This window comes from Lactuca serriola, chromosome 8 (genome assembly GCF_051521515.1).
Source record: "Lactuca serriola cultivar US96UC23 chromosome 8, Lser_US96UC23_V15, whole genome shotgun sequence".
Classification (NCBI taxonomy): domain Eukaryota; kingdom Viridiplantae; phylum Streptophyta; class Magnoliopsida; order Asterales; family Asteraceae; genus Lactuca; species Lactuca serriola.
In genome coordinates this window covers 12,948,409-12,968,945 of record NC_136415.1, presented here as the reverse complement: position 1 = coordinate 12,968,945, position 20,537 = coordinate 12,948,409, and the positions used below count along the sequence as shown (strand labels likewise).

Below are 20,537 nucleotides of genomic sequence, written 5' to 3'. Positions count from 1 at the left end.
TCCAGATCTGTACATTCTGGTACACAATAGTTAGTAGTAACAAAATAACCTAAGCCTATATATATATATATATATATATATATATATATATATATATATGTATATATATATATATATATATATATATATATATATATATATATGTATGTCACACCCCCAAACCAAGGATGGCGGAAACGTCCGGGGGTGGACGACTTCATGTATAGTATCATAACAACCATTGTAATAGTGATTAAAGTAAACACAACCAACATACATATAATTGAAAGAGTTACATCATTGTATGCGTTTACATGTTTCCAAATCATTTACATTATGTTGACAAAAATGAAATGTTTGACGCCTTAACGTCCCATCCTCAAAAAGCACTTGGTTACCTGTTTATGGATTCCCTGAGAAAACAAGTAGTTTTGAAAAAAGAGTGTCAACACAATGTTGTGAGTTCATAAGCTTTTGAAGGTGATACTAAAATCCTTTCCTTGTAAAAGTAATGTTTGTTCAAGAAAAATCCCATATTTTCTTACGTAACGCAAGGAAATCTTAAAAGTCAAGAACGAAATGTACAAGTATTTTACCATACTTAAGGAAATTCGTGCAAGTTTAAATCGACATAAACTCATTAAATTTAAAAGTAAAACCCGTAAATATTATGTTTGTTAATACCACATGTGAGTTGTTATAACCATACTATGACTCGGACGGCCTCGTAATACGACGTTCTTCAGGTGTCGCAAGTTAAATGACACTTGTTACCTTAGACCTGCCGGTCTAGCTGTTGCATGCAGCTCAAGTGTGGGTTTGTCAGACCCAATATAGATCTATACACAACTATCACGTTCTCCCTACAAGAGATTCTGGTTACAATTTACAGTACTTTTGATTTTGTTACATGGATGTAACACGAAGCGAATGTCTCACAAATTTATTCATTAACAGATTTACGTGAATGAGAACCTTTGGTAAAGAGTTTGATACGTAATGAAACATAAACTATACCTATTATAGTCTATCATAATCATTTGTAATGTGAATGCAACATAAACTATATTTCCATAGTTTATCAAATATTTGTATGCCATGGTTGTAAGCTTTGTTTACAACATTAAACTAATTTACCATTATTGAGGAGGTAAAAATCTATTTGTTTACTGCTACATGTCTAATTACCATGGCAAAATAACATACAATGTAATAATATATGATCACATAATGATATACACCTTGCTCAACAATTTACAAGGTGGAATGAATTTGATAGTATTTTTCTGTTGTTAACATTTTCTATTGCTGTTCTTAGAAAATTTATAGAAAATTTATCATAGGTCCAAATCAAAATCCGTAAATTATGGAAGTTTGGAAATTGAGTCTAGTTTGTTCATAAATTTTATTATGATTTTTAGTGACCTCTAACTTGTGTGAAAAAGTCCATAATCACAGACTGGTCCAGATTCGTTCTTGAAATGATAGGCAGTTTTGTAAAAATCACCATAAATTGTAGAAAAATCGTATGGAGATGTGCAAGTATTCATTTTGAAGCTAAGAACTTGAAATATTTTCACCTAGTACAGTTTTGAAAACTAAAATGTTTAAGTTGCCTAAAACAGTCCATGAATGGAGTCCAATTTTTCTGATGAAAGTTGTTGGAAGAGTTTAGTTGTGTTCTTGTTGTTTTAACTTGTATTCCCCCCCCCCCTTAAAACTTAAGAAAATGTGAAAAGATAGGGTTATGAACTCACCTTGTGTGATTTCAGTGGATGAATGTCGAAGTAAATAAGTGTTCCACTCAAGAACACTAAGAAGATGCCTTGATGATTCGAGAATCTAACACAAAGATGATGGAGTTTGTATAAGAAATCAATGATTTGAGTAGGATGATGTGAAACAATCATGGGAATGATGAAGATACTTACCAAATGGAGAAGGAAAGTCTTGGAAAGTTCCTTGGAAATCTCGAACTTGAGAGAGGAGAGTTGAGAGAAAAGTGTTTGATCTTTTGGTGCAATGAGAGGAAATGAATGAAATGAGGAGAGAGGTGGGTTTTTCCTAGCCTCTAGAACGTTTTTATGGCTAGAGTATGATGGAAAAAGTACCATGAAGTGACTAGGAATGGTGGGGAGGTGTGGCTGGTCATGGAGTGGGTGTGGGTGTGTGTGTGTGGGGGGGGGGGGGTTGCTTGTGTCATAAATCAAAGAAAAGTCAACACTCCACCCTTTTGTACTTCACCCACTAATTTCTTGAATAATATTTGCATTAAAAAAGTGGGAATTAGTGAATTATGAGGCTTTAGTTGATAAAATAAAGTTTTGGGTGAAAATCCCGCGTTAAAATGATGAAAAACGAAGTCGTAGTCGAAAACCGGGAAGAATTGGGCTTCCTGCGAGACCTCTCAGTCCTGGCCGAGGTTCGGTCCCTTCTGATCATAGACCGAAGGAGAAATGGAGCGAAGTGTGCGAGTTCGGCCCGAAGGTGGCTTTGGTTCTTCATGCGAGGTTCGGGCCCGAAGGCTTCGGGTTTGGTCCTGAGGCTTCGGGTTCGGACCTGGGGTTTCGCTTCTCAGCAGTTCGGTCCTTAAGGGGACTTTTAGCTCTAAGAGGGTTCGGCCCTATAGAGTAGGTATCAGGTCCTTAAGCCTATTTTACTCGTTTTTACCCCGTTTCAAGCCGTTTTTGACCCGGTTAAGGGTCGGGATGGCCCAAATGATTACGAAAAGTTATGGGAACTTTTGAGAGAGATTTGGGAGAGATTTCGAATAGAGAGAGATAGAGTGAAAGAGATTTAGAGAGGTTCCATTTATGACCTTTTTGAGCATCTGGCTTCGCAACGCAAGGTCCGTAAACCCCGTTAAGCCAAGTTTCAGTGTCCTGCACACTCCTGATGAGTGTGCAATATTGTTTTATCGCTTTGGGTTCATTGGTTAGCACTATCAAGGCTAAGGAAAATTAAACACACGAATTTTCCAAATGATGTTTTCTCATTAAAATAGCGAGTTGTACAGTAATTACATAACGTAAACCCTAATATACAAGGGTTAATTGAGTCGTCCGGTTTGACTCGTTGACTTTGTTTGACTTTGGCTTGACCCGAAATTGATTATTGTCACAATATATATATATATATATATATATATATATATATATATATATATATATATAAGTTCAAATAAAAACAGTAAACAGTGTGAGAATGTAAAAACATTATGTTTATGTTATTATTCTGTAATGAATGTTGTATATGTGTATTGTTGAAGTAATTCTAAGATGAATATTAACGTTTGATTATTCATATATTCATTAAAATGTTATTATTCTACTATAAATTTATGTATGTAATTTTTGTAGTAAATTCTAATTTTAGTTTTAACCCGTGACTATTCATTTATTCATTGTAGAATAATGACATAAAGTTGTGGATACAAAATTCATTGCAGAATAATAACATAAAAATAGTGTTTTTACGTTCTCACATCATTTATTGTTTTTGTTTGAACTATCTCATATATATATATATATATATATATATATATATATATATATATATATATATATATATATATATATAGTTAGGTTAAATTGAGAACACTTTTTTATGTGAGAACATGAGGACTAATTTTAGCCATTAGATTTGTTGTATTTAAGGGTCAAGATTAAGTATTCCTAATTTATATGTATTATAACGTGTTTTGTTATAAAGGTAATATTCAACAGTGATTTTTAGATCGTTAATGAGATATATGTAACATCCAATATTCATAAAAAAGGTAATACTATCAAATTGCCAACTGTTCCCGATAAACCCTCGCGGAAAAATCTACCCAAATCGTTTCCATTTGGGTGAATCGATCTTCATAGAATCTTCAAAAAAATTGCCAAGATATTAGGTTAATCATTTTATCTTATAAAATTCAAGTGATATGAGGTGGACGAGAGCACAGAGCTTGAGAAAAAGTCCAAGAATGATGGAAGCGGGTTTTCAATCAAAGTTTACTAATACGGCTAACAATGCTATCGATCTTGAAGAAGAAGAAGTCTTGTACATTGAATCAGGTAAAATAAAGATTAATTTTTTGGTTTTTGATCTACGATCGGAATTAGGGTTTTTGTTTTAGTGTTTTGTGAGGAATTAGGATGTTTTGGTTGTTTGTCAGTAAATTAGAAGATTTTTTGTGTAACAAGTAGTTGGTATTGAATGTATTTTGTGTTGTGAAAGTAGGTTTACTTTTCTGGAAATTTTATGTTGTTGTTTTGTGATATGAGCTAAGGTTCTGTTTTGTTTGAATGCATATTTGAATGTGAATCAAGAGTACGTGATAGAGTGTTTGATTAAACTGTGAACGTTAGTGTGGTTTAAGTTTGAAAAAAAGAGTACATAAAACCTTAAATGATATACGTTAACTCTAAATTGCTTCAAATTTATAAATTATGTTACATGATTAAGATTGAAATATGTATTTCTGTTAGGCGCATACCTCTGTATTGGAAAATAAAAATTGTAATAATATATATGCGTTTATGTAATTGTTATGTAGGCGTTAGTAATCTGTGTTGTTTAATAATGGTAATACTCAATTTGCGGAGTTATGTTGATGATTTAATGAATGTGTGTAATCAAGCAAAAAAAATTCAACATTAAATCAATGTAGGAGCGTATGGTATTACTTCTAGGGCTATAGTTTGATATTGTAAATTAATAAGTTAAGCAATGTATATGCATGTATGAATGGGTGCAGGAGTAGTGGTGAATATGATATTTGTTGTTTTTTTTATGGCGACTTAATGAATGTGGAAGTGAATGAGAAATCTATAATGAATGTGTATTCATTTGTGAATATGTGAGTAAGTGATTGTCTAGTGTGTTATGAGTACATGAATTCATGTATAAATTGGGGGTATGCAAATTGTATTGATTAATTTGTTATGAATGTGTATTCATTTCTAAATATGTGAGTAAGTTAATGCTTATTCTGTTATGATTACAATAATTCATGGATAAATTTGTTCATAAAATTTGTAAAATGTAAGAATGATTAAGTGATTGTCTAGTGTGTTATGATTACATGAATTCATGGATAAATTGGGTGTACAGAAATTGTATTGATTAATTTATTATGAATGTGTAATCAAATCTGAATATGTGAGTAAGTTAATGTTTATTTTGTTATGATTAAAATAATTCATGGATAAATTTGTTCATAAAATTTGTAAAATGTAAGAATAATTATTTTGATAACAATGTATAGGGTCATCTAGCGTACGTGTAGTTGAAGGAAAGAATTCTATGATGAATGCAGGGAAGAAAGGGGTAGCTAGTAGGGGACGAAAACTAGAATTACTCAAAAAGACAAATAATGGAAAATCATATAAGAATGACACAAGTGATGATGATTTTTTTGAGAGGAAAAATAAGATGGATTCTAGGAAGAATGAAAAGAAAATGAAAAGGAAAAGGGTTGAAAAGAGTGTTAAGGATAAAAAAAAGTTAAGGTGAAAGGGAAAAAAGTAATTGGATCTCAAGAAAAATGTAAAGAAGGGAAGGTAGGAACTGAATTTCAAAGTTTGAGTACTCGTATATCTCCGAATTCATTGTATCTAGCCATTAAAAGTTTGTCAAAAAATCAGAGAGAAATGGTACGCAATATGGGTTTTGGATCTTTTCTGGGAATGAAGATTGATACACTACCTGGAAAGCTAGCATATTTTGTTGTAAATAGCTTCTCAACAAGTTCTTGCTCCATAAGGGTTAAAAGTGGTGAAGTGGCCATAACAAACGAGACAGTGGAAGCTATGTTTGGACTTCCGAATAAGGGTTTGGATTTTAACACACTGGATGAATGTGATAAGAATGATAATTTGCTTGAAGCTTGGAAAGGACAATATGGGAAGGGAAATTATTATAATGAGAACTATTTGAAAAATATAAGGAAAACAAATGTTGCGGATGAGATGTTTAAGCTGAATTTTTTGACATTATTCATTAACACTTTTGCTGAAACAAAGACAATGGGGTCTTGTAGAATTAGTTTTATTGAGAAGTTAATTCAATGCAAAGATGTGTCAAGGACTAACTGGTGTGAGTACATAGTAAACTGTTTAGAAAAAAGCAAGAATAAATGGAGGCCAAACGACAAAAACTGCTACTTCATAGGACCTGTTGCGTTTCTAATGGTATAATATTCAACATTAATTTAATATGTTAAATTTTGTTATCATTAAAATTTTATTTTAATGAAAACATTATTGAATATAATTATGCAGATGGCGTATGCAGACAAAGTGATATGTGAAGATGTAAATTTTCAAAGGCTTAGGCCCTTCATCACATAAATTGATTCAGAGCACCTAAGAGTTTTAGAAGAATATGAAGTAACCAGGGGTGTATTTGGAAATCTAAGTTTAAGGGAAAATGTGGGTGGTGTGTTTTATGATGAGATGATGAATCAAGATCATTCAAAAGATAGATCAGTTGAGGTAAATAGATTTTATAATAAATATAATAGTAATAGTATTTATTTTATGTTAGTGATTATTAATTGTATAGTATTAAAAAATATTAGAGTGTTAAAGTAACATTTCACTGATTTTTATTGTAGGAGAGTTATGGGATTATTGAAAGTATGGTAGGAAGGTTGGTTGAGCAGAAAAAGGTTGTAGAGGCAAGTAGTTTGATGTGTATGGAAATGCATCCGAATAATGATAAGATGAAGGCAGTGATTAAGAAGGTTGTTGACATCTTTAATGGGACAAAACTAAAAGCTTTAATTGTTGATGGACATGAAGATAGAATAGAGGTTGATGGTACGAGTGTGAATGCAATAGAAGGAGAAAAATCAGCTGAGGATATGAACCTAATGATTACAGATTTGACCAACAAGATGAGGAAGGATTTACTTAGTGGACCAAAAGTTTATTCTGATTCGAATATGGATGCTTCAGATCAGGGAATGGAAGGAATTTCCCCAACAATTGTGAAGCCAACTGGTATGTGCAATGATAAGGTTCTGTTTGAGCATCAGGGTGGTTCACATCAACAGAATATAGGAATGGAAGTTGTAATGTACAATGAGAATTCTAGTTTTGATTCTCCTTGTATATTAACACCTGGTTGGGTAAAGCAAGATGATGAAATAGAAAGAAACAACTCTAAAAATAGTATTAGGTTTAATAATGATTGTCCATCGTTTGAAGCTAGACCGAATGAATGTGCAGATGAGATGAAAACTTCGAAAGGGAATGAAGGTAAAGATGATGCAATTGTTGAACAGGATTGTCCTAAAAGGACAAAGAGAAATGTTGAAGCTGTAGTAGGGATTAAAATGAGAGAAAAAAGAGAAATGAAGCATGGACCTACATTGAAGTCACCTTTTGTACAAAGAGTTGTGAACTTGAAAGATTCAGTTGAGCAAAAAGAAATTTTGGTTTCACAAGTTATTATTGGATTAGGAATGGATAAAAGGTGTAGTTGAATATTTTTTTTATTTGTTTTTTTATGATTAATGTTGTGTAAAATATATGATGTATACAACCGTGACAAATGCAGGGAGCTCGTATGGGAATCAAAAGAAGGGTTTGGAATACATCTAGAATATGCCAGAACTATTGCAGCAAAAGTTAATATTCATTCAAATGTAATAGACTGTTGGAGTGTTCTACTAAACAAATTGGAAGAGAGTAAGGCAGAGTCGTCATATTCTAGACTTTTTTTACAACAGGCACACTGGTATGGTTTATTTTATAAAACATAATAACAGTTTTTAAAAAATTTATGTTACTTATTGTGTTGTTTGAATGTAATGTCCAGCGTGAATCAATGTATAATGAAATGGTTATTAGAGATGTAAGATACAAGGAGTTTGAAGTTATGGTCTCCTCATCAATAGAAGATACACAATTGTCAACAGTAGAAAATATATCAAGCGCAACTCTTTGGGTATTCTCTTCAGAATCAACATAACGAAAACACCTTTTCAATAGTTCTGTGAGGATGATGTCCTTCTGCCAACGTTTTAGTAAATATTTGGAAGGAATCTCTTTGATGTTATATGACTTCATTACAGTAAAAATGCGGCGACACAAAAAAACAAATTGCTCAAACTTCATACAAGGACATGTAAATGTTTGTGCAGACTTATTGTGTGTAACCTGTATTGAATAAAGTGAAGAAGACTTAGAAAAGAAAAATATATCAATCTTAAAAGATTAAGAGTACAAGTTTCAAGAGTGATTACCTTGTAAGTAGACTCACGTATAGGTATATCCCATTGATCATCATTTTCAACTTCTGGATCAATATGAGAACCATTTGAGTTAGAAGGAATGTAATGAATAAATTCTTTGACAAGACACTCATCAACATCATCAAATGTGCTGATACAAATTTGTGAACATGAAACCATAGACAAGTACATTTCATTCTGAACTTAACGAAAAGCAGTGTGAGTGTAAAACATAGATGCATTCCTCTCGATCTCAAATGGTGTCCTCATTGTTGGATGTTTGTCGTTAGTCTTGAAGTCAAATGATGATTGAGTGAATCCTTGCTTTTCTATAGCAGCTTCAAAAGAAATCATAAAATGGACAAGAATAGAACCATAATGAGTGTTTTGGTGAAATGCATAATTCTCACTTTCAGAACGAGATGTGGTTCTCATTAGTCCTGATAAAGGTACATGCTTGAAAAATGCAGGTATCCAGAAATGTCTCAATCCATGCATATCATCCAACCATTTATTATATGTGAGCTTATATTCATTCAATAAGGACTTCCGCCCTACCTCAAAGTCATCAACTTCAAGCCTATAATTCCATATCTAGAAGTTGAAATTTTTACGAAATTCTGGATTGTTGACAATGTCCAAAGAAACTTGGAAATTTGTAAATTTAATATATGTAATCAACTATAAAAAAACATTATGGTTTGAATACACAAAAAAATGATTGTTTTATTGGTAAAGTGTATTACATAGACAAGAATAAATACCTTCAATGACAATTTAGATGTGATATGCCACATGCAAAGCCTATGAATCAATTATGGGAAAACGGTTTCGATGACTTTCTTCATTGTAGGGTCTTGGTCGGATAAAACCAATAATGGTTGTTTGCCAGAAGCTTTAAGAAAATATTTCAACAACCATATATAGGAATCAATGTCTTTTCTACTCAACAAGCTAGCACCAAAAGTGACACACCTCTTGTGATTATCAATTTCAGTAAAAGGGACGAAAACCATATGGTACCTGTAAAACTATTTGAATTAATATATATTATTAATAAATAGAAATATATTAAACTACAATCATTTACAACATGTTAGTTCGAAAAGTAGTATCGAAAGAAACTACATCACCAAACTCTTTATAATTGATCTTGGATGTTTCATTTGCCCAGAAAAGAGCATTCAACTGCTTATTCTCAACTCGATAATCAAAAGAAAAATTCTTAACATTCTCTTTTCTGTTATTCAGCTTGTCCACTAGTATCTGAGCATCACTTCCACCAATAAAGCAATTGAGATCCCTCATGTAATTTTTAAAGTCATCAATTAGGCCGCCTACAAATTTGTATCCACCAAGAATACTTGTATACAGCCTGTGATCTATGGTTGCACCAATATTCTGATTAGACATTGTAAGAATGAAAGATTTTTGAGTGTCATCCAACTGCCTATGATGACGTGAAAACAACATATTGTCTTTCGATAAATGTGGATGATTTTGTTTTTCTTCAAATTCATATAACAACCAATTGGTAGTTCCAGGAAATTTTTTAAATCGTATATGTGCCTTGCATCCGGTCCTACTAGTGTCACCCCTTCTTTTAATTTTACTTATTTTTGGGTACAAAGTATCAACAGGAGATGTATTTGGGAAACCTTCCCTGTTACATAGAAGATATTTGATGTACACAATTCCACGCTTCTTTTTGTTTGTTGCGTTTCTAACATCAAAACCTGTTGCACATGCATATCTTCTATACATGTCTTCAATTGCATCATCAGATGGGTATTTATGCTTTATTATTGGCTTAATATCATCAGGGACAAAAGGAATCCAATATGATTTACCAGCTATTACCAAGTATTGATCAAGACAATCATCTTTTCTCTCTTTACATAATTCAATGTTTGTAACATCTAATAACCATGACAAGTTAATAACATAATACAATTAACAAATCAACAAATCAAATAAACTTAATATACATTTTAAATAAAGTATACGATTCTGAAATGTTAAATTTTGTATTATAACAAAATACAAAATTGTGTAATATAATTGACAAATATTTAACGAAATTAAAAAACTTCAAAAAAACATATCAGGAACTTGAGTATTGTGGTCATCCATGATGTCGACTTTTCTGATTGAGGGATTATCATGATCAGTCGAACAAAAATCATCATCACCTGACAAAAATCGTCATCGACTAATGCAAATTGAATGCCATTGATCTCATCCTCTTCATTGATGTCGATTATATCATCAAACTCGTTGGCGAATGACAAATCCATTAATGGATTCTTATGGAAAACTTTCAGAACATCTTAACTTGAATATCCGATTCAGTATGGTTTGTTAATATTGATGACTGATACACACGATTGATGATTGAAGATCAAGATAAATGTTTGTTATAACTAATATAAAACGTTCCTTAATTATAGGAGTTTACATTGATATATTCTTTAAATTTGATTAAACAATCAAACCTTGCCTTATTAATGTAAAATAATCAGATTTTTTTTATTTAATTAATTAGATATATTGATTGGCTGAGATTTGTCCTCATATTCTCACTTTAAAAATAGTTCTCATTTGAACTTAACACACACACACACACACACACACACACACACACATATATATATATATATATATATATATATATATATATATATATATATATGTTGCATGGTATTATGTGGTTGTACGTTTTGTATATTCTGGGAACTCACTAAGCGTTTGCTTACAATTTGTTGGGTGTTTCAGGTACTTCTGGTTCTAAGGGAAGGGCTCGACTTGATGGCGCTTCATTTACTCTCCAATATTTCCACATTTATTGTTTTGGATACTCTGATCTTTTGGATATGATTTGATGTAATTGAGTTTTGGAAAACAAAACATGATTGTAATTTCTAAACACTAAAAGTTTTATCTAAATTTTTTGGTTCTTACACAACACTTGTGGGATTCCGATCAGGGAAGTTCATGACACTAGTTGCTACAAATGTGGCAGTACGAGGATTAGACATTCATGCTGTGCAATTAATTATACAGGTTTGATATATATTGAAAAAAACAAATATTGAATTTATGCATGCACATTATTATTGTTGGATTAGTGTCTAAGTCCATAACTATTTTGGTATGTACTTGACCCGATGGTGCATGGTCCTTTTGGGTTGCCTTCACCAAAGCAACTTGATAGGATGAATTATGGAGAGAAAGGATTAAATATGATTTATTAATATATTATGAGAATAATATATTTAAGGAGAAATCATATTGTTTAATTAATATTAGTCAATAATTAATTAGTAATTAGTTTTGTGACTAAAAGAGATTAATTAAACTTAAGGGACTGGAATTGTAATTATAAGATAATTGCAATTTGGGCTATGGATTGTCTTAAATTAAGGAGTGGACGAATTCTATGGGGAAAACCATAAGGAAATCGTCCAAGGCCTTAATTAAAGGAGTCCATGGGTTGCTTAGGGCTTAAGCATCCAAATTAGGGTTTCCTTGTTAGATAACCCTAATAGCCTCACTATATATAGATCCCTTTTGGACCAAAAACGTGGCTAAGACTTGTTCTAGGGTTTCACACGTTTTTGGGCAGCCTCCATCCTCTCCCATCTTCATCCTCTTGCTTATGGTGTTTGTGAACCATTAGAGGAGCGACATTTGTGACTCTAAGCTTTCTAAAGTCATTACAAGGAGATTTGGGATTGTTATTGCTACATAACAATCAAGGTAATATCTTAAACCCATTCTTATGTTAATATGATTGCTTGTATGCTAGAATTAGGGTTTATAGTCTTGGATAACTTGCATGTATAATAGAGAAACCTAGATCCAAGCATTAGGGTTTGTATGAGCACATAGGATGTTCTTATGACCAAAACCCATCAGTGGTATCAGAGCCTTGATTGGTTTCTATTGTATTGATGTCTTGTGTGTTTATTCAAGTTGCAAAATCGATTTTTGGGCTCCGTGGCTGATGAACTCGGCGAGTACCATAGTGTACTCGGCGAGTAGGCCTCAACTCGGCGAGTACAGTGTGGTACTCGGCGAGTTTGAGCGTCAGATGGAGCTATTTTCGGGATTTCTTACTGTTTATCTTTGAAATACTTGCCTTTATCATATTAGATCAATATAAACCCGATTTTATGATATATATGACTATATTCTTGATCTAATTGAAGATATTTATCAATTAATAAAATATTTGTTTCCTTATGTGATAATTGACTAAGTGTTTTGATTAAATTGGTAAATTGTTTTGCAAGAAATCATTCAATAAATCAAATATGGATAATTATGTGATTAAATGTTAATTTAGGTTATTTGTTATTTGAACCTTGTGTTATGAAATGTTTCATATTTCCCCCCCTTAGGTTTTATAGTTTAAATTTGAACCCAAAAGTTTTGTTGTTTTGAAATTTAAATAGTTGAAACCCTAATGTTTTGAAAAGGTTTCAAAACTTGCCCTCAAGTTTTGGAATTTAAAAGTTGATTAAAAGTTTAATTAGGAATGTTAAATTCTAAAACCGTAGTATTGTTTTGAAAAGTTCAAATCACACCCTTATGGTTTTATTAATTAATTAAGGTGTATAATTAAAAGAGGTTTAATAAATCCATAAAGTTTTTGGTTTAAAATTTAATTGAATTAAAAGTATAATTGTTAAATTTGACCACCTAATATTTTAAAAGTGTAAAATACACCATATACTATATATATAACATTAAAAGTCTAACATTATATATGTATGAGTAAAAGTCAGTCTTACCATTAGTAGGCCTCATTCACGAAGCTGGTCTATAAGGGGTGTTTAAGGAAATTGCCTATAAAATGGCGATTGAATGGGTATCCACTCTTACCCACCGTACTCTTGACTAGTGGAGGGTCGTTAGCCGAACGGGTAGGATAGGACGAAACCTTCCATTATAAGTAAAATGAATTACTAAAGTAACTAAATCTTTTTCAAATTCCTAATCTTAGTTACTTAGGCAAAGTGAATTGATGCAATTCCATGAAATTACACTTTGTACCCTTGCGAAGATGTTAGTGGAGCGTGTGTGGTTTATCGGCACACTAAATGGTTCTAAGCAAAGGTAGCAAAGGGTGACTCAATGTTTGTCATAGTTTGGTGGAGCGTGTGTGGTTTACCGACACATCGAATAGGTGACTGTAACATGTGGGGGCACCATGTAGTTGGCATGGTTATTCACACCTGCTTTGTGATCCTCGGCATCCCAGTCACAAACAAGAGGGGCATATCGAGATTTAAACATGCCATTGAAATGATTCAATGAATCTCATAGGATCTAGGAGTTTTCATAGATTTAAAACTTAAATTTCTTTTTCGTTTTTCATGGTGGAAATTAGTGAATCGTCATTCACTTACCTTCAAATGTTCTGCAATTTGGGTTACGGCATCCCTCTCCCGAGTTGTAGAATATTGTGTTGGGTCTTAGCCTTAGTATCTCATTTGGGTGATTTACTAAGGACTCAATCAATCAACTAACTTGAATTCATTTTCTCCCGTTTTTTAGATGTCAAAGTTTGACAACTATGGTCTTCCCAAATCCCGTGGAACAAGCTTTCCACATGAAGATGATATTCCACGATTCGATCGAGGAACAAGAAATCATGCTTCACTTCCTCCACCTCCTCCAATTATTCTCCCTAACCCACAAGTTCAAAGGCTTGAAAAGTTCAAGATCACTCAAGCCCTTTTGGCAAGTAAACAAAAGAAGGAAAGCCGGTGTGTGCACACGTCCTAGGGATGAAGTCACACATTGATAGGTTAAGAATGTTGGGATCCGTTGTCTGTAAGGAAATGGCTATTTATTGGGTTCTTCAGTCACTTCTTAACTCATATAGTGAGTTCGTAAGAGAGTACTATATGATGAACCGCGACGTGGCCCTTATAGATCTCACCTATATGCTTATTGCTGCTAAATCAGCAATGGTTTGGCGCAATAGAAAAGCAAAGTTGATTGGTGAATCTGCCTTCAAGACCTCTATGGATATAGACAATGGCAATGAAAGACATGCTATGATCGAAAAGTTTGATCATAAGAGAAAGGCAATGTCTGAAGTAGTTCCATGTCATGTTCCAAAAGAGTCAATTTGCTTTTATTGCCAAGAGAAAGGGCATTGGAGACGAAGCTGCCCCATTTACCTAAGAGATCTAAAAGATGGGAGAGTCGAAACGTATGGCTCTAATATAGGTAAAATCCATTAACTAACTCTTTTAAGCTTCTATTCTATATTCTTAATACATAATGTGATAAGATTACAATTGATGTTTTGTAGGATCGAAGAAAAGAAAGGAAGCTTAAGGGAAGAAGTGAGCAGAATCTAATCGTAAAGGAATGGATTTCGATCGCATTTCTCAAAGATTAGATTCTTGAGCTACTACTTAGAGTTAGAATTAGATTGCTAAGAAAGATGTATTAGCATAGTTTGTCAATGAATTGCATTGTAAGGACAAATTTTTTCCGCAATAAAATAAATTTTGATTTTATATTATTTATTTATCCTTGCAATGGCGTATATGAAAAATTGATGTTTGAATGTTTCTATTATTAGCAATAATGGATTTGGTTCTTATTATGTTATTTGTGGAAATGTCGAAGAATTTACCAAATAAGGAAAGTTTCTCATCACCCAAGTTTCAATTGGACAGAAACTTGAAATCATGCAACTTGGTTGCACGATGAATGAGAAATTTCATATTTTGGAAATTAGACTAATTCATTGACAAAGTGTCAAGTGAAGGACTAGGAGATCGAGCACACAAAGTTGCGTGTTGATCAAGTCCACCATAAGAGTAACAAAGATATTCGTCATGATTTACTAAAGGTTTAGTAAATATGATTATACTTATAAGATTAAGTGTAATTTTGAATTGATTGAAAAGGTTTAAATCAATAGCAGAACGAATAAGAAGAATAAAGTAGGCAGAAAGATAAAAGTTTCTCCATTCTAAGAAGAAGGGAGAGTACCTTTTATGCTTTATGATAGGTCTTAATGATTAAGAACCATATCTCAATTGATCCTCTAAGTGAGTCTTAGTACAATTGTATGTCTAGGAAGAGGAATCAAGAATTGAAGAAATGGTTAAATCAAAAAGTCAATCATACTTCGTTCCAAAACTAGTCTTAGAGTTAAGATTGTGAAATTGAGTGATAAGTATTAAGAAGGTTTATAGCATTCATCAAATATGGAAAAGTTGTGATGTCTTGGTTAAGACAAAGACCAACTAGGACCAATTTATGAAGTGTTTTGATAAAAGCTACACTAACTCTTGAATATTTGTTTGTCAAGAAATGGTTATTGACAAGAGAATCTTATATGTCAAGGAGTCAGTGGGAGTCTTAATGGTCTTGAAAGGTTTCAAGAACAAATCAAAATAGACCTTATCGATCATCACTAGCACACGAGTTGAGGTTTACAACCTATCGTGTTGACATTATTTTGTTTCTGTGCAAATCCAATCGAGTTTATTATGCATGTGAGTCCTATGAGTTCTCATTTGAATGCATAAAAGGCAAGGACCTTGATCAATGGAAAGTACATTGATAAGAAAAGGTGAGCTGCTTAACTACTTGGAAGACATGGTGGGCAGCTGTGCTACCATAAGGCAAGAAATCGAGATTAAGAAAGTTCGATCCATATAAGTTTGAATTTGTCGTAAACTTTGGTTTTGACAAATTCACATGGATAGGAACAAATACACCGTTTAAATCTAAGTGTCATAAGATTTCCTCCTTCATGAAAATGATTGTGATGAAATACTTTCACTAAGAAAGATTTTAAGAAGATAGTGATTGTAAAATTGCATTCTCGAATTCGATTATGGTTACGGTATCCCTTTCCATAATTTGAATTATGAGGTTTGGCAATTGTTTAGACACACATATGAACTATCTAAGGCAAAGGTGTATAAGTTCAAAAAGCCTTGATAAAAGGTTATCAAAGCATTAAGTATTAGAAACATGGAATTAAGAAATTCAATAGGTATTGTTTTTCTGAAAAGTTAAGATGTTTATGAATACATGTCGAAGCTAGTGGGAGCATAAGTGTTATGTTTATAATAATCATCATGATAGTGGGAGCATAAATGTTATGATTGAATGATTATTAAGGAAAGTATTGCAAGGTTAGCAATATTAATTATAGAAAACAAGAGTCATACTTTGCAAAGTTGTAAGAGTTGAAAGGTTGTTTTGCTATAATTAAGGGAGAGAATATTATGCTTCATTTCAAATCTAAAGGCTTAGGTTGTGGAATGTTAATAAGTTTAGTCAAAGGTATATAGTGTGTTCTCAAAATTTCGATTATGATTACGGCATTCCTTTTCACAATTCGAATTTTGAGAACATAGCAAATGAAATATTATGGCGGAAGATTGATAAAGTATCAAATCTTTATGTAAGACATTATGCATCGTGTCCTATGCGTTTCGGGTATAGGATCGATTGCAAATGCTATAATATTTTACCATTCTAAAATTTTCCAAATGTCCAGCGCATATAGAGGGAAAAAGGACAAGAATCGGTTTTGACTAAAATAATTAAACAACTATCAAAGGACAATCCAAAGTTCGACGAGGATTGGTTGCTTGTGAGTAGTTGGAAGCATGGTATTGAATGGACCATATCGACATTATTATGAATAGATAAGATTCTATTAAGAATAAGTTTTCATATGGAAAATATGGAAATGTATCCATATTGGAAATTAAATATTAAAAAATCTATGACTAGATTATAAACTTTTATGCAAAAGGATGTTCAAAGGAATTTTCTTTGAGTGAGAGACATCATATCTAAGGAATTGTATTGTAACAATCTCCGATAGAGGACTTTTTAATTTCATTGGCAATAGTCTTTGTGACTTTGGTACAGTGATAATACAAATGGATCGTTGCATAAAATGTTAGAATCTAGCATATTCTATAAGTAGCAAGAATTTGATATTCTTTCACTTATGAAAAAGGATTTGGAGTTGTGAAATGAGAATGATTGGAAGTGTGTTCAATTTGATCTATTTCACAAAATAAGAACCATAGGTAAACATTGTGTGCATGCTAGGAGCATGGGAAAAGTGTAATAATTAAAGTAAGAAGTTGATTACCCGAAACGACAAATAATGAGTAATCGATATGGTGATAAATAAAAGGTGTTTTATTTATGCTCAAAGGGTTGAGGCCATATGGGATTAGTATTATTCTTGTGTTTCACTTTGCATGTTTTGACTTCCTGAATAATTGGTTAAGAACAGTCAAATTATTCGAACGGGCCACAGTCGTTCATATGTTGGAAGTAGATATGAATGAAGACTGTCGTGAATTGGTGTGTGGATTGTCTAAAAGAGTATTAGACATAAGCAAATGTTTGCTGCAACATTTATGAGTGCTTATGAATAAGATTTGAGCATTGGATTAAACCCACGCTCACTTGGATCACTCTATGAATTGTATCACGAGTGATTGGTGAGACGATAACATCTTATATTCTTGAAACCGAGATGTGTGAGTTGTATCTTGCAAATCGGTTGCACATTGATAATATGTAAACGCGCTAGTAACTTGGTGTCATAAAACATATTGTTGTGTGTGATTTGGTGAGTGAGTGCAAGCAAGCATTGTATCAAAGTTTATCCGTTCCTTTTATACAAAGTAGGATAAAAGCGATATCTTTGGGCCCCTCGATGATTTAGTGATGACAAACGTAAATGCTCGGCCGGGCTAGGGCTAATTTGATTTGTTCAATTAGTCAGTCGTCATAAATCGGGAATCGAGAAATAATACAAAGAGAATGATTGGAAATCGTGTCTCATACGATATCTAGAATGGAGGAATATATGATCCCTTATCTAAGGACACACATATCTGATAAGATCAGAGTTGACAGCGACTTTGGAAAGCTACGATTGCAGATCAGGATTTGAAGTTATACGCATAATAGTTATTAGACTTATCCAAGTGGGAGACTGTTGGATTAGTGTCTAAGTCTAAAACTATTTTGGTATGTACTTGACCCGATGATGCATGGTCCTTTTGGGTTGCCTTCACCAAAGCAACTTGATAGGATGAATTATGGAGAGAAAGGATTAAATATGATTTATTAATATATTATGAGAATAATATATTAAAGGAGAAATCATATTGTTTAATTAATATTAGTCAATAATTAATTAGTAATTAGTTTTGTGACTAAAAGAGATTAATTAAACTTAAGGGACTGGAATTGTAATTATAAGATAGTTGCAATTTGGGCTATGGATTGTCTTAAATTAAGGAGTGGACGAATTCTATGGGGAAAACCATAAGGAAATCGTCCAAGGCCTTAATTAAAGGAGTTCATGGGTTGCTTAGGGCTTAAGCATCCAAATTAGGGTTTCCTTGTTAGATAACCCTAATAGCCTCACTATATATAGATCCCTTTTGGACCAAAAACGTGGCTAAGACTTGTTCTAGGGTTTCACATGTTTTTGGGCAGCCTCCATCCTCTCTCCTTTTCATCCTCTTGCTTATGGTGTTTGTGAACCATTAGAGGAGCGACATTTGTGACTCTAAGCTTTCTAAAGTCATTACAAGGAGATTTGGGATTGTTATTGCTACATAACAATCAAGGTAATATCTTAAACCCATTCTTATGTTAATATGATTACTTGTATGCTAGAATTAGGGTTTATAGTCTTGGATAACTTGCATGTATAATAGAGAAACCTAGATTCAAGCATTAGGGTTTGTATGAGCACATAGGATGTTCTTATGACCAAAACCCATCAATTATGCTATTTGCTCATTGTAATTATTTTACCATCATGTAGTGTGAAACACCAAGTGACGTTGAAGACTATATTCATCGATCTGGAAGGATAGGAAGAGTAGGTAATATTAAGGTTTGTATGGTATGAAAGACATGGTAGAATGAGATTATACTGCATTTGACATACAATGGATAGTGGCTCACTAATATGCATTGGATAACAACTTATGTGAATGGAACAAAAAACAATTTTTCGTCCCACCCCAAGAAGCTGGGACCAACGTCAATGTCCCAACCAAATATATGGAAAAAGATGGGACATACATGGATGAGACAAAATAAACACCCAAAAAGATGAAACATGGTAGAACATTTTTGTGTCGTCAAAAATAGTGGAACAAGGTGGGACCGGTGTGTGTCCCACCATACAAGGTGGGATTGCTCTCGATTGGACAAAAAAGTATTTTTGCCCTTTGATTTCTATCAACTTTCTCCAGGGAATTCTGGAGTTTCCGTAACACTTTATGAGCAAAGGAGGGCAAATATTTCTAAATTAGAGAGAAGTTGAGCTCCTCAGCCATTAGATATTGCCAAAGCTGTTGGTGTGAATGCTGCAGAAGCAATCCTTCAAGTCACCGATAGGTATCTTAAATACATGTACCTAGTTAATGATTAATTTCCTAACATAATATTTATATTTATAAAAAATGCAGTGTGGTCCCCGTCTTCAAGTCAACTGCCGAAGATCTCTTGAAGACTTCTGGTCTCTCGCCAGTAGAACCGCTCGTAAAAGCACTTGCGAAGAGCATTATGAGTTATATTTTTATTTACTTTTTATAATAATTGTTTTTGTGAGGTAATTAGGAGTTTTACTTCTTTCTTTTAGGGTTATATTAGGATTAAGTAGAGATCACTGCTAACATCCATGGAGAACTATGTGACATTACTTATTGAGGCTGGAAGACCTATTTACACACCTTCGTGAGCATTTCTATTTTTATCTGTCTATCTATGTGTATATTGCTTGATTTCCCTTCTCGCTCATGGTCTAAGTTAGAGTATTGGCCGTCTAATGCATATAACAAATGTGATGTTTGCCTTACAATTACCCTTTACATCAATTACAACTACACATACCTTTCAAAATAATATAATAAATAAAGATAGATAATGTACTACAAAATAGATGCAACTTGCAAAAAGACTTTGATTATGTCATTATGAGTGTCTAATGTATTTAAAAAAAGTTCTTGGACTTTGGACTCCAAACCAGTATATCAAAGTCTTTAACGCCTTGGGTTTGTCTTTCTTTCAAGTATCGTGTTAATTCCGTTTCCTTTGAAGCTGATGAGTTCACCGATTGAGCAAAATAGCCACCCACAAAGTCGTCATCATCATCAATATGCACGACATCTTGACTACCACCGGTTTCAAATGGTACATTAGAGTTGGTATTGTAACAATTAAAAAAGTTCTCAAATCTCGTTTCAACATCCTTGATTAAAGACTTAGCCTTCACAGTAATATCTAATTC

At 32.9% G+C, this 20,537-nt stretch overlaps 1 protein-coding gene across 1 annotated transcript; it reads right to left on the bottom strand.

The window, feature by feature from the left end:
* Positions 1–9,024: 9,024 nt before the first annotated feature.
* On the bottom strand, positions 9,025–10,506 carry LOC145066640 (protein FAR1-RELATED SEQUENCE 5-like). Its single transcript, XM_079013924.1, has 4 exons — positions 10,402–10,506; positions 10,216–10,219; positions 9,300–10,128; positions 9,025–9,232 (listed from the first exon to the last, which is right to left on the bottom strand). The coding sequence occupies exons 1-4, from the start codon at positions 10,504–10,506 to the stop codon at positions 9,025–9,027; spliced, it is 1,146 nt and encodes a 381-aa protein (XP_078870050.1).
* Positions 10,507–20,537: the final 10,031 nt, after the last annotated feature.